Raw genomic sequence first — 14,463 nt, 5'->3', positions numbered from 1 at the left:
TTTCACCATGCCCAGCCCTGCTTAGCTTAGATATTTGTCACTGACTACTGTACCAATGTGCTTTCGTGAGAATGATTTCTGAAAGATCTCCACTTAACAACTAAATAGATTCACTGCTGCTATCAAAGTAATTTCTCATCCTCCTCCTCCCCTCCTCCTCTCATCCTCCCCCTACTCCTACCTCTCCTCTTTTCCACCTCCTCTCTCCTCCTCCTCCTGCTCCTCCTCCTCCTCTCCTCCTCTGCTTTCACCTTCCTCCTCCTGCTCCTCCTCCTCCTGCTCCTCCTCGAGGCAGACTTTGCATCTTTTTCAATATGTGTTACATTGCATGTGGGAATGACGTCAGGCGGTGGTATACAAGTGCTTTGAAATGTCTATGTTCCATGTATGTGAGAGCTTAGAGGTCTTAGCTTACAGGTCTCTCGTATGTTTTTTATGCAATACATGCAACAGCTTGTTATTACTATTATCCAAGTGCTTTGAAATGTGTGTCCCATGTATGTGAGACCTTACATGTCTCTTGTATGTTTTTTATTCAATACATGCAACATTTCTGTTGTCTAAACGTAAACCACCCATATAAGTCAGATATTACAAGAATCATCTATGAATCTTGTACGTGTATTTGCTGCCATATGTGTTAGTTCCAGGTAGAATTCATAAGAATCTTGTTCAATTCTTCTATATCTTTTCCATATGGGTAGCGTTATTGTCATAGCCATGGGAAGCGGTCTATCTAACACAATAATAGAGTGATAAAACAAGTTCATAGACACATGATTGAACTGTGGACTATGGACTCCTTGAGCTGCTCTGTTATCGTAGTTCTGAGCATGTCACTACCATTCCCACCATCCAACAGGTAAGATAGAGTATTCATACAATCCCTGCATACAGTCAACAGTATTTGGTCAAAAGAGTGCAGGTTGCAGTAGTGAATGTAGGAATATCTTCTGTTCAGGTAAGGGTTCTTACGGCATGCTTGAAGAGTGTTTGTACCAAGTCTCTTGCTGTTTTTTGTACCTCAGGGTTTTTGGCTTGGGTGTGGATGTTATGTTCTACAAAGTCAATAACCAACTTTTTTGTTAAACAATTCGAATGCACTGTATAAGTATCCATATAAGCGGGCTCCCTAGTGGCGCATCGGTCTAAGACACTGCATCTCAGTGCAAGAGGCCTCACTGCAGTACCTGGTTTGAATCCAGGCTGCATCACATCCGGCTGTGATTGGGAGTCCCATAGGGTGGCGCACAATTGGCCCAGCGTCGCCCGGGTTTGGCCGGGGTAGGCCGTCATTGTAAATAAGAATTTGTTCTTAACTGACTTGCCTAGTTAAATGAAGGTTAAATAAAAAATATAAGATCTGAATTCTATCTCACTTTTCAAATAGGATGTGCTGTAGCTCCTACTAGCTGGTCTTCTATAATGATTGTATACAGTACACGGATGGCCAAAACAATCGATCATGTGACACCATTCATTCCTATGCGAAGACTCAATAGAGCATTGAAGCCAAATGAAGTAGGTTAAGATGAAGTCTAATGGAGACATATGCGCAGTTTGAGCTACTCCAGGAAGTGGCATTGCAGGCTAGCTCAGTGCTGCCCCCTCTCATATGATAACTAAAGTTGAAGGCCAACCGGGGTACTGCAGGCTGCTATTAGCAACTAAATTATCCTTATAACTTCTTCTGTGTGCAATTTTGTAAATAATCAGTTCAAGAACATACATTTGGTGTTGTAGATGTAATTATTGGTACCATGATTGTCTCCAAAAACGTTTTGTATTTATATGAAGATTGACCAGAAAGATTGCAATTTTTCCCCCGGGGGATCCTGTTTTCTGCAACCAATGCCTGCAGTACCGCAGTCAGGCTAGAACTTCCGTGGCTTTAATGAGAGAGGGCAGTCTTCTCCCCAGTCTTTTTATTAGTACAATATAAAGAATTGGTACAATATAAAGTACTTTTCAACCTAATTAATGACTGTGGCAATATACAGTAAATAAATGCAATTCATAATCATCATTAATACATAACCATACACTAACATATCTGCAGCACCAGCAGCACCACACCTCCATTGGATAATGAGCTCTACAGCCCAGCAGCTGCTGCGCTCCCAGCGGGATGTGCTCCTGGAGTGGACACGTGTCCACCCTGCCCCCCTACTACGCTGGCTATGTGACGCCGGGGTACTTTCTCATGCCCACTACCTGTCCCTGCTGGAGCGTTCGCCCTCCAATGCCATTGCGCAGGCCCTGGAGACGGTGTGCGCAAGTGAGGAGAGCAGCCGCGGCTTCCTGCAGGTCCTGAGGGAGGTGTGTATGTTGATGAACTACAGTACTTACAGTATAATAACCTGATATGTTACTTACATTAAGCAGGGCATCTTCGTAATTCTGTTCCTGTATCTAACATAATGGTGTCCTGTGACTGTCTCCTTATCAATATAAGGTGCAAGACTACTACTGTGATGAGCTGCAGGTCTGGGTGGAGAGACACTGCAAAGAGAGGACGGAAGGGATAAAGGAGGCCAAACCGGTTAGAGTGGAGGGTGAGCCTGGCTGCAGGGGAGTTGTAGCCTGGTCCCAGATCTGTTTGTACTCCTATTGTCATTGGTTGGCAGAGCACAAACAGATCTGCGACCAGGATAGGAGGCAAGGCAGTTGTGATGTTTGTAAAAAACAACACGATGGTTGTAATAGTGTTGTCATTGAGGTTTAGCCAAAGGCAGGCTTCTGATTATGTTTGATAAAAAAATAAGATATTGGCAGTGTGAGCCAAACCTGATGCTGAAAAACTGGAAAATTCATGAATTAATTGTGACTGAATGCGAAGTGAAAGAGCTGATAAAGAATAATTATGTCAGATTTACTTATTGAACTATAGAACATTATGGGGAAATGATTAACAGTGTCAATTCAGGCTTGTAGTATTCAACTGAAGTGCAATTCACTGAACTGTGGCAAAGCCTCTAATGTCTTGCCAAGGTCTTATCAACTGCAGATTGGACTGGCAAGCGGTTTGCGTACATGCTCATCCTTGCACAGTGATAGAAAAGTAATTCATTGTAGCCTGTATATAGTAGTCAATAAAATACTCTGTCAATGTGATAAGACATTCTGTTGAGTTTCCATCTGAGATTGCATTTACATAACAATGGCTAACTGTGAACTTTAACATCTTCTCACAAAGCAACAGTCTTGATGATGCAGAGGTTGTCGATTCTGCTCGCCCAAAGTCTTTAGTGTTACACTCCTAATGGAAACACACTTACACTCGTGCTTACATTAACATAAAACACTGGCGACACACTGGTGTGAGGTAAGTCTTAGGTGGAAGTACAGATAGTGTCAAAGACCATTCCATTATCAACAAAGTCTGGGACAACATCTCACCTGATGCCTAGTTATGTTTTTCTAGTTTACATCTATGCATTTTTTTTCTGTCTCATCTCTACAGAGAAGAAAAAGCCAAAAAGCCCCATTTCAAAACTGTTCAAAGGCAAGAGTAAATTCACTGTGACCCCTGAGGTCAAAGGTAATAAATTCCACTATCATCCACCATCAATATTAAAGATATGAGATGATTAATCAATTATCACTAACATGCTTTCTAGTGTGCCCAAATGACACACATCAGTAATATGACACAATTAAATGTATTCAATCCCCAGGTGGGGGAAATGTATCTTTCAAATGTGTCAAATGTATAATTTAAATCGTTGTCTTGATAATTTAGTTGAGGAAGAGTTGAAACCTCGGCGGAGCGTAAAATCTTCTCATCTCAGAGGTAGGTTGATAACATTAAGAGTTGGGCCAAACTGTGTAGCACTGACATTGAATTGACTGTTGAATCAATATTTGCTTATAAAGACATTATAATACACGAATTGCAGCAACATTTCTCGTAGATATGACTTGAGTATCTTATTGTAATGTGTTAGGTATGTTTGCCCATGTTGCGTGTAATTTACTTGTCTCCCTTCTATTGCAGTTCCCCTTTCAGCTCACAGAAATACCCTTCTGGAACGTACAGAACGACTTACATCTTACGCAGAAGGGGGAGGGCAGGCCTCCAACTCTGCTTCTCACATTGAGATCCGATACACTGATCTCTTCGTGACCGAGGACAACGAGTCATTTGACAGCAGCCAGCATGAGTACTTCACCCTGGCCAGTCGACGGGCACGCATCTACGCCCACCAGGCCTGCCAACGCATCTGCCCTCACCACCTCCTGAGCCCCCAAGGCACCACAGGGCGCCCACCTAAGCGGGTAAAGGTGAAGGGAATAGCTGGCATCGGCAAGAGCGTGGCAGTGCAGAGGCTGATCTATGAGTGGGCGCTGGGGAAGCACATGCGTGAGTTCACCTGTGTGTTCGACCTCCGCTTCCGCGAGCTGAACCTGATCAAAGCCCCGCTGAGCTTACTGGACCTGCTCGAAGACCGATTCCGTTACTTCAAGACTGTCCTGCCAGACCTTCTGGCCTCGCCAGGTTCCTTGCTCTTCATTCTGGATGGGCTGGACGAGTTTAAATACCAACTGGACTGGAATGCTCCTGACAGGGACATCGGCGTGGACTCCAAGGTGCCTGTATCAGAGCTGATAATGGCGATGATCAAGGGGAGTCTACTCCCAGAATCCTCGGTCATCCTGACATCCAGGCCTTCCACGGATGCTCCTAAGCGGTTCTTCCAGCGTTGCTGTGTAGTCCTGGGCTTCGAGGAGGACCAGGTGAAGGAGTACACCTCCAAGTTCTACAAGGACCCCAAGGTGTCTGAGAAGGTGTACAACTACATCCTGGACAATGACAACCTCTTTGTGCTCTCCTTCATCCCTCTCTATTGCTATATCATCTGCACCGCCTTGGCTGAGTTCTTCTCCAGTCAGGAAGATAGTGACTCATGGTCTCTGGAGTTGAACCCACCTAGGACAGTCAGCGAGGTTTACTACTGCTACCTGTTTACAGCCATCAAGCACCATGCACTGAAAGGGAAGGCGGAGAGGAACACCCTCAGATCGGAGGTATTATCTCTAGTTAAGCAACAGCTGACGAACCTGGGGAGGTTAGCTTACGAAAACCTTCTAAAGAGTAAAATCATGTTCGACATACAGGACCTGGAACGTTATGGTCTCACGCCAGTAGATATACAGAGCACCTTCCTCAGTCAGATCCTGGTGCCTCTGAAAGAGGAGAGGGTGGAGATGTTTTCCTTCTTCCACTTGACCGTCCAGGAGCATCTGGCCGCCCTGTACTGTGCGATCAACCTCTCAAAGCAGGGTCACATCATCCAGGCTCTGGACTTCTGGTGCTTTGGTGAGATCCCCCCACCTTCCACCTCCCCAACTCCCCTACTGAGCCAAGACCTCCACCTGGACCAGACTAGGGTGGAGAACCTGCAGATGTTCACTCGCTTCTTCATGGGGCTTCTCCGGACCAGGCTGGGGGGGCAGTTGGATGGACTGGTGCTGGCCCCTCTGGAGGTGGGCTTGGAGGGGGAGGATATCCCCACCAGGCTGGGTATCTGGTTCCAGAACCAGTTTAAGGGTAGGCAGCTAGCCAACCAGACGGCGCTGAATCTGCTCCACTGTTTGATGGAGCTGCACATGAAGGAAGTCACCAGCAGGGTGGCACCGGAGATCCGGAGTCTGAACCTGTTCAAGATTAAGCTGAGCGTGGTGGACTGTGCAGCGTTACACTATGTGTTGCAGTTCTCCCCACATAGGCTCAAGGAGCTCAACCTGGGATACTCCAACATCGGAAACAGAGGTCTTAGCAGGCTAGCTCCGATATTGCACCGCTGTGAATCTCTTTAGTGGGTATTCATAGCATTTTTCTTGTGTGACACAGCTTTACAAATGTTTCATCATTAACAGGGACTAACTGATGAGAAGTAAAGCAATTAACTCATTATTGTAGGTAACTATAATTTGTATTTTTTCTCAGTCTGCGATATAACTGTCTGGAAAGGGAGGCAGCCATCCTGGAATCTGCAGTGTTGAAATCAAACGAGTGTCAGGTGAAGAAGCTGTTGTAAGTGACTCTGAAAATAACATTTTCTGAAAATAACATAATTTCATTTCTAAGACTGTTTCATAGCGCCTCTATCTCACACTTGAACTCTTGACTCCTCTATTTTGTACAGTATGTGTGGTAACAATTTGGGTCCGGAAGGAGTTCTGAAGCTGTGGAATGCCCTGGAGCAGAACACTACACTGGAGGAACTCTACTTGGACATCACTGGCATCACAGAGAGAGGAACAGAGAACATTGTCAACTGCCTCAGCAAGAACACCTCTCTGAAAACGCTGACGTAAGAGAAAGGGGAGAGAGAGATGTGTTATCTTTTTTGTAATATTTATTTTATCTGACTTAATATTACTGCATTGTTGAGGAAAAGCTTGCAAGTAAGCATTTCACTGTACTGTTTACATCTGCTGTATACTGTGCAGGAGACAAATACACTTTGATTTGAAGTTGACAGTTTTCTCTGAAGTTACAATGGGTGTTGACATACTGCCATCTAGTGTATTTCACAGTTGTTGCTATGATAACATCCTGTCTGACCTGTTATGTTCTCCTTCCCAGCATCGTGGGGAATGACATTGGGGAGGTGGGGAAGAGGAGGCTGAGGGAGCTAGGGCATCGACGGCCGGGGCTCCAGATCATTGGGAACTTTGTGGACGACCTAGGACTGCTAAAGGCCTACCTGGACTGGGTAGAGGAGATACGGGATGACCGGGACCAGATGGACTCAGTGAAGAACGCAGATGCCCTACAGTCTATCTTGAAGGGGCTGAGGGTGGGAGCAGGTGGCGAAAATGGGGAGGGAGTGGAAGGAGAGAACACAGCTAAAGCCCTGGAGCTGGAGACCAAGATCTTGGAGCTTTTGAACGCCCCCACTCACCTGGCTGGAGTGAGATGACTTCACTTAACCTTTTGCTCCACGAGGAGCACAGGTTATCCACAAAGTGAGATGGCTGATCAAGTCTAAATGGGCAAAATAAAATGCAACCACACCTTTGCATTGTCACAAAACCAAAGAGCAACCTCTGTCTGGTGAAGTCCACAAAGCATATTGCATGTAACAAACTGTTACATGACCTACAGCATGGTCAAGCAAGTGAATGTTTCCAAAATGTTCTGACCACTAAACAACTATTGACTTAGAACCACGGAGAGTTACCACGAGTCTCAAAGAAAACAGCAGCTGCCTCCACTATTCCAGCACCAATTTCAACTTCAACCACATCAAATCACCTGTTCCTAGACTAACACAGTGACAACTAAAAGATACCAAAAACTATTTAGTCCAATGAGCTAAATATGATGTGGCTGTCCATGGTTCTGTGTGTGTGTGTGTGCTATTGCAAGTAGTTACATATGTTGACTCACCCTACTTGTTGATGAAATGGTCAACCACTCTGTCATACAGTACACGCTTTTATTCTTTGTTGTCCTAGGCTACCTGGCTAAAATGCTTGCTCGCTAGCCTGACTTCAATTCATGGCAACTTTAGCTAGTTAACATTAACCTTCTACATCTAGCTACATATTGAACTTCCATCCTCTCAGGCCAGGTGAACAACAATGTATGAATAAATGGTTGGATCAGAATCACTCAGAATTAAGTAAAACCACAAGTCCAAATCCTTATCTCCATCCATGTCTAATTTAGCAAGGGGACAACTTTAGCTAGCTAGCTACCGGAGGACAACACAACGAGATGCAACAATTCAAGTTGTTTCTGTGAATGATGTATGCTCTCAATGCGATTTGATAGAAGTGACACCAAAATTCAAGCTGGCTTCCCTACACACTTTTTTTTGATGCGCCAGGACCATTCACAATTGCGCTCGCTCAGTTTAGTTGATTGGCATATGTTTGTATACTTTTACCAATGGAAAGCCAAATGCTTGCTGGCTTCCCTTGCATTCCATTCAATGCTATTGGCGGCAACAATAGATGAACAGAGATGGATGGACAGAGGGGCGCTGTTTTGCTTGCTCGGATGCTTTGTCTGATGAGATACATTCAGCCTCTTGTCGAATTGAAGGAAAATTATAAAACACAGAGAGATGAAAGATAAATTATACATTTTTTATTGGTAAAACATTTTTGGGAAGCCTGGCTTTCCTTGGCATCCATGAATGCACGCCACTGCCTATAGCCCTAAATCCTAGCCCTTTTATACTTTTCTAATTGGGCCATAGTGATTATGTAGGGCCGTAGTGATTATGTTGCCATTGCTGTAAAAGTTGAACGTGTAATAAAGCTCCTATGCTTGTACTTCGCACTGTCTCTGTGGTAGTGTTTGCCGTGGGATTTTAGAACTCTGCGAGTGACAAACATTGTTTCTGTGAAATGATTTATCAGCTGAACAGCGCTGACACTGAGAGCAATGATTAAGAAACTGGATGGAAGTTAGAGTGTCAAAATACATTTGGGCGGAACAGTGTTACATCTGATACATTTACAGTAATTAGTGTCATGCCGAATGTAACTTGTGAATTAACACATACAGCTCTGAAAGGTCCTAATTTTCTCAGTCAGAGAGTTGCAGTAAAAAAAAATATTATTAAATACTAAAGTAAAAAGACAAACCCAGCATGGCCAAATAGCTCTATTTTCATGTCGTTCAACAAATGTAAACGCCTGGGGATTGCTCATTGGCATTTGTCTTGGAACAGGTCCTTTGGTCAGATTACATAAAAATTGAGCTCACCAGTGCTGGGTTTGGCATCGACATGAGAGTGCATAAGCAGAACATTACCCCATAACTACTGTGAAATATGGAGAATATTTGTTATGGGCTATTTTGCTTCCACTGGTCCTGGGGCCCATGTAAAAGTCAACAGCATCTTGAACTTTACCCAGGACATTTTAGCCAAAAACCTGGTTGCTTCTGCCAGGACTCAGGACGCTCAAACTTGGCCGCAAGTGGATCTTCCAGCAAGAGAATGACCCCAAGTACACATCAGAATCCACAAAGAAATGGTTAATTGGCTACAAAATCAACAGTCTCTGGACTTGAAACCCATTGAAAACCTGTGATTTAAATTGAAGAGGGACATCCATAAGTGTGGATATCAAGGATTGGATGGATTCTATATGGAGGAATGGTCTAAAACCCCTACCAATGTGTTCTACAACTCAAACATTGTAGAAAAAGGCTCAGTGCTGTTATCCTTGCAAGGTGAGGTATTGAAAACAAGGTTGTCAATCATTTTGACCCTAGTACTTGTTAAACACACTCTTTCTCTGTGCAATTAGTTTAAAATAAAAACCTGTGGTGCATACAATCAAGATTAATTTATTTTCTAACTGACATTTTTTATCTTTATCAAGGGTGTCAATTTCAGACCCCACTGTACTTTATTACTATGTGTTACAGAAACATAGCTACAGTATGATTATATTAACTGAATACAAAAAAAGGTCTCCATTCCCTTCAAATTATCCTCATAGTATTGATAATGTGTGAAATAATGTGTCAAGTGGAGGATAGAAACAACATTTCAAAACCTGCTTGATTGCAATAAAATCCTATTAATGTCTAGGTTATTTTGTTTTAAATACTTTGCACAAAAGTATCTTTCAAATCAAATCAAATGGTATTTGTCACATATGCCGAATACAACAGGTGTAGACCTTACAGTGAAATGCTTAGTTACAAGCCCTTAACCAACAATGCAGTTTTAAGAAAATACCCCCCCCCAAAAAGTAAGAGATAAGAATATCAAATATTTAAAGAGCAGCAGTAAATAACAACAGGGGGAACCGGTACAGAGTCAATGTGTGGGGGCACCGGTGTCGAGGTAATTGAGGTAATATGTACATGTAGGTAGAGTTATTAAAGTGACTATGCATAGATAATAACAGAGAGTAGCAGCAGCGCAGAAGGGTGGTAGGGGAGTCTTATGGCTTGGGGGTAGAAGCTGTTTAGAAGCCTCTTGGACCTAGACTTGGCGCTCCGGTACCGCTTTCCGTGCGGTAGCAGAGAGAACAGGCTATGACTAGGGTGGCTGGAGTCTGACAATTTTTAGGGCCTTCCTCTGATACCGCCTGGTATAGAGGTCCTGGATGGCAGGAAGCTTGGCCCCGGTGATGTACTGGGCCATACGCACTACCCTCTGTAGTGCCTTGCGGTCGGAGGCCGAGCAGTTGCCATACCAGGCAGTGATGCAACCTATCAGGATGCTCTCGATGGTGCAGCTGTAAAACCTTTTGAAGACCCATGCCAAATCTTTTCAGTCTCCTGAGGGGGAATAGGTTTTGTCGTGCCCTCTTCACGACAGTCTTGGTGTGCTTGGACCATGTTAGTTCATTGGTGATGTGGAGGCCAAGGAACTTGAAGCTCTCGACCTGCTCCACTATAGACCCGGCGATGAGAATGGGGCGTGCTCGGTCCTCCTTTTCCTGTTGTCCAAAAGATATCATTTTGATGTACAGTATGTTCTAAATGCAGCATAGTATATTGGCTGAAATGATTGTGCTTTACAAGAAAATTAAATATATCTAATAGTAAACATATTTAGGGATGTTCTTTAAGTAACGTCAAACCAAATATTGAGTTTATTTTAAAAAAAACATTGCTTGTTTATCCCTATCACTTCCAATGATTGTTAGCTAGCGCCTAGCGTTTGCTAAAGTTAGCTGAAGTTTGTAGTGGCTGTTTAAAGAAAACCAATTACTATTTCTCCTGGCCCATAGACTACTTTTAGGGTGAGAAACCATCATCAAGTTGTAGAATACTGAACATCCTATTGAGGTCATGTTGTTAAAACCATGAAGCACCAATATACAGGAAGAATGCAGGACTTACCATCGTCCTCTTTGACAACCTGCGAGAAAGAAAAACATATTTACAGCACTATGAGTTAGTTACTAATTATTGATATGTTTCAATATAATGACTGGTGTTTTACAATATTCATAAATTTACTGTCTGAATTTGTACAAACCAACCCCAACAGTTATGATGTAAAGGCAAACCAGTGCTAGAATAATTATAGTCAATAGTTTTTCACTTCCTGAAAAAGAACATAACAGTTATTTTGTGCTAAAAGGTCACTAGAAATATAACTCTTGTTTGAAAGCCCATATCAAAGGAACCTCTTATGATTTTAATGATTCTCAAAAATAATATTGACTGTTGCACTTTGTGCCAAGAAGACCATCCACGTAAATACTCAAGTTAAAACTGAGATTACTTCAGTTGAGACGGACCTACAGCTTTCATGTTGTATGGTCTGTGTGTTTGCAACACAAAAATGTTACTGATATACTAACAGTCTTTACAGATGGTACTTTGAGTTAGCAGTAAAGCACACATCAGTTCTGTTATTAATGCAGAAACACATATCCCAGTGATAAAGAGTGGTAAGGACACACATTTGGACAAAAAAAGGATTGGTGTCTACAGGATCGGTGTCCCCCCCACGGGACGGTTGAGCTAACGTAGGCTAATGTGATTAGCATGAGGTTGTAAGTAACAAGAACATTTCCCAGGACATAGACATATCTGATATTGGCAGGAAGCTTAAATTCTTGTTAATCTAACTGCACTGTCCAATTTACAGTAGCTATTCCAGTGAAAGAATACCATGCTATTGTTTGAGGAGAGTGCACAATTATGAAGTTGAAAATGTATTAATAAACCAATTAGGCACATTTGGGCAGTCTTGATGCAACATTTTGAACAGATATGCAATAGTTCATTGGATCAGTCTAAAAATGTGCGCATACACTGATGCCATCCAGTGGTCAAAATCGAAATTGCGCATGGGCTGGAATAATACATTATGGCCTTTCTCTTGCATTTCGAAGACAATGGTATTATCTTTTACCAGATCTAATGTGTTATATTCTCCTACATTAATTTCACATTTCCACAAACTTTAAAGTGTTTCCTTTCAAATGGTATCAAGAATATGCATATCTTAGCTTCAGGTTCTGAGCAGTTAAATTTGGGTATGTCATTTTAGGCGAAAATTTAAAAAAAGGGTCCGATCCTTAAGAGGTTTTAAGGAGCAATGCTAAAATAACAGTAGCGAGGCTATATACAAGGGGTACCGGTACAGAGTCAATGTGTGGGGGCACCGGTTAGTCGAGGTAATTGAGGAAATATGTACATGTAGGTAGAGGTAAAGTGACTATGCATGGATAATAATCAGAGAGTAGCAGCAGCATAAAACTACAAATAGTTCAGGTAGCCATTTTGTTAGCTGTTCAGGAGTCTTATGGTTTGTGGGTAGAAGTTGTTTTTTGGGCCTTCCTCTGACACCGCCTGGTATAGAGATCCTGGATGGCAGGAAGCTTGGCCCCAGTGATGTACTGGGCCGTACGCACTACCATATGTAATGCCTTGCAGTCGGAGGACGAGCAGTTGCCATACCAGGCGGTGATGCAACCCGTCAGGATGCGGACACCAAGGAACTTGAAGTTCTCAACCTGCTCCACTACAGCCCCGTCAATGAGAATGGGGGAGTGCTCGGTCCTCCTTTTCCTGTAGTCCACAATCATCTCATTTGTCCTGATCATGGTGAGGGAGAGGTTGTTATCTTGGCACCACAATGCCAGGTCTCTGACCTCCTCCCTATAGGCTGTCCCATCGTTGTCGGTGATCAGGCCCACCACTGTTGTGTCGTCGGCAAACTTAATGATGGTGTTGGAGCCGTGCTTGGCCATGGGTGAATAGGGAGTACAGGAGGGGACTGAGCATGCACCCCTGAGGGGCCCCCGTGTTGAGGATCAGCGTGACGGATGTGTTGTTACCTACCCTTACCACCTGAGGGCGGCCCGTCAGGAAGTCCAGACTCAGTGAGTTTCCTGTTTGAAAAGAACAGAGGGGAGGGTGATGTAGTGGGTTGCGCTTTGTGACAGAAAACAGAGGACCAACACAGACAGACAGAGTGTACTGTTAAACCAAAGTTTATTTGTAATTTACAGTAACACACTGTTACTGCCAGATATCGTAAAAACAACATGATTTTCTTTAGTGTACACATGCAGCACTTGGTACTGTAAACTTTAGGGAGACTGTGATGCATTTCCAGTAAACTCTACCCACAGGTCCTACCACATAATCTGCTATAGACTATCCATCTTGATATCATTTTCCATGTATTATCTAATTTCTATTCACCGGGGGTGATGTGTAAGAACTGTCCATCTGCATCCTGTTTAATCAAACCAAAATGAAATTGGCAGAAGTAGTGACCTCATTGCAGTTTCGCATCCCTTTGCACATCAGCATGAAATATGTTTGTTTGGTCAAATGTAGCCTTTGGTTACTGCAGTATAGCCTGCAAGGCTGCAGTATAGTGAAATGTTTTCAGTAGAAAGTATTTAAAAATATATATATATAATATTCTGAATGTATTTATGTCGTGATTCAATGTATAGTTGAAACTGAAATGTAATAAAAAAGTACTTCATTTATGTAATTGGTTGATTGTTTTATAGCTATAAACCTCAACAGCCTATCCATCTCTAGCATCTGGACCCTATCAGACACTTAGACACTGTAGACCCCTCTCATGATCATTTCAACATTGTTGAAAGTGCTACATGTATAAAGAAAGACAATGAGAGAACCACATGCAGTATTTTTAACCTCCGGTCACATAATGTGAGAAATGTGCTTACTGGCTATATACAGCACATTTTGTTCAGTTTCAATGTAGTGTCAATTACATATTTGGCCTGTTTCTGCTTTCTGTTTCTATTCCCATTTCTGATTTCTCTGTGTGGATTTCAATAAAAAAAAATCTATATTTACTGAAAAGCAATAATTAATATGCAAACAAATTTGTTTAACCTTTAAAAGATTTTGGAGATTTCTTGGAGATTATATGTGGATTTTGTAATATTGAAAAAAAAAATGTGTAAAGATGGAGCTGGGATTTGTAGGGCTGGTTTATGCAGAAATATGGTCTCTTCATATTTAGATATTCAACATATCTGTAAAAAGGAAATAGATACTGTTTAATTATGGAACCAGTGTTAATTCCATCATCTCTGTTGATATACTGTTGCTACCATTTGTTCACTTGCTTTTGTAATAAGAATAAACGTTACTTGGTGAAAATACAACCTGTTAAATGATTTATCGGCTGAACAGCACTGACACTCAATAGCAGGGATCAAGAAAACGAGATGGAAGTTAGTATATGAAAATATACACATTTGGGTGGACCAGTGTTACAGTATATCTGAGACCCACGGCTGCAAAATTGCATCCTGCACAGGTCCCAAACCCCAAAAAGAATGTTAGACTACATCTCCTCAGTCCCAGATGTATCTCTTAGTAGTATTTTTTGTATGTCATCATGATTATTGTGGCATCTGTAGCCTCTGAAACATTAGAAAGCTGTCCACTCGTCTGAGACCACACGAGTCCCCTACACAAGCATGTGTTGTGTCCATGCTAGACAAGTACATTACATATTTTTCCTG

General features: G+C 42.5%; 1 protein-coding gene across 1 annotated transcript; it reads left to right on the top strand.

Annotated features, from left to right (window-relative positions):
- Window positions 1-871: 871 nt before the first annotated feature.
- LOC106605163 (NLR family CARD domain-containing protein 3-like) lies at window positions 872-8,292 on the top strand. Its single transcript, XM_014200538.3, has 9 exons — window positions 872-961; window positions 2,060-2,319; window positions 2,456-2,555; window positions 3,464-3,541; window positions 3,743-3,793; window positions 3,998-5,819; window positions 5,951-6,037; window positions 6,150-6,317; window positions 6,593-8,292. The coding sequence occupies exons 2-9, from the start codon at window positions 2,089-2,091 to the stop codon at window positions 6,927-6,929; spliced, it is 2,874 nt and encodes a 957-aa protein (XP_014056013.1). The 5' UTR covers window positions 872-961; window positions 2,060-2,088; the 3' UTR covers window positions 6,930-8,292.
- The last annotated feature ends 6,171 nt before the right edge of the window (window positions 8,293-14,463 follow it).

Source organism: Salmo salar, chromosome 05, assembly GCF_965601325.2.
Source record: "Salmo salar chromosome 05, fSalSal1, whole genome shotgun sequence".
NCBI lineage: Eukaryota > Metazoa > Chordata > Actinopteri > Salmoniformes > Salmonidae > Salmo > Salmo salar.
This window is presented reverse-complemented; position numbering and strand designations above follow the sequence as displayed.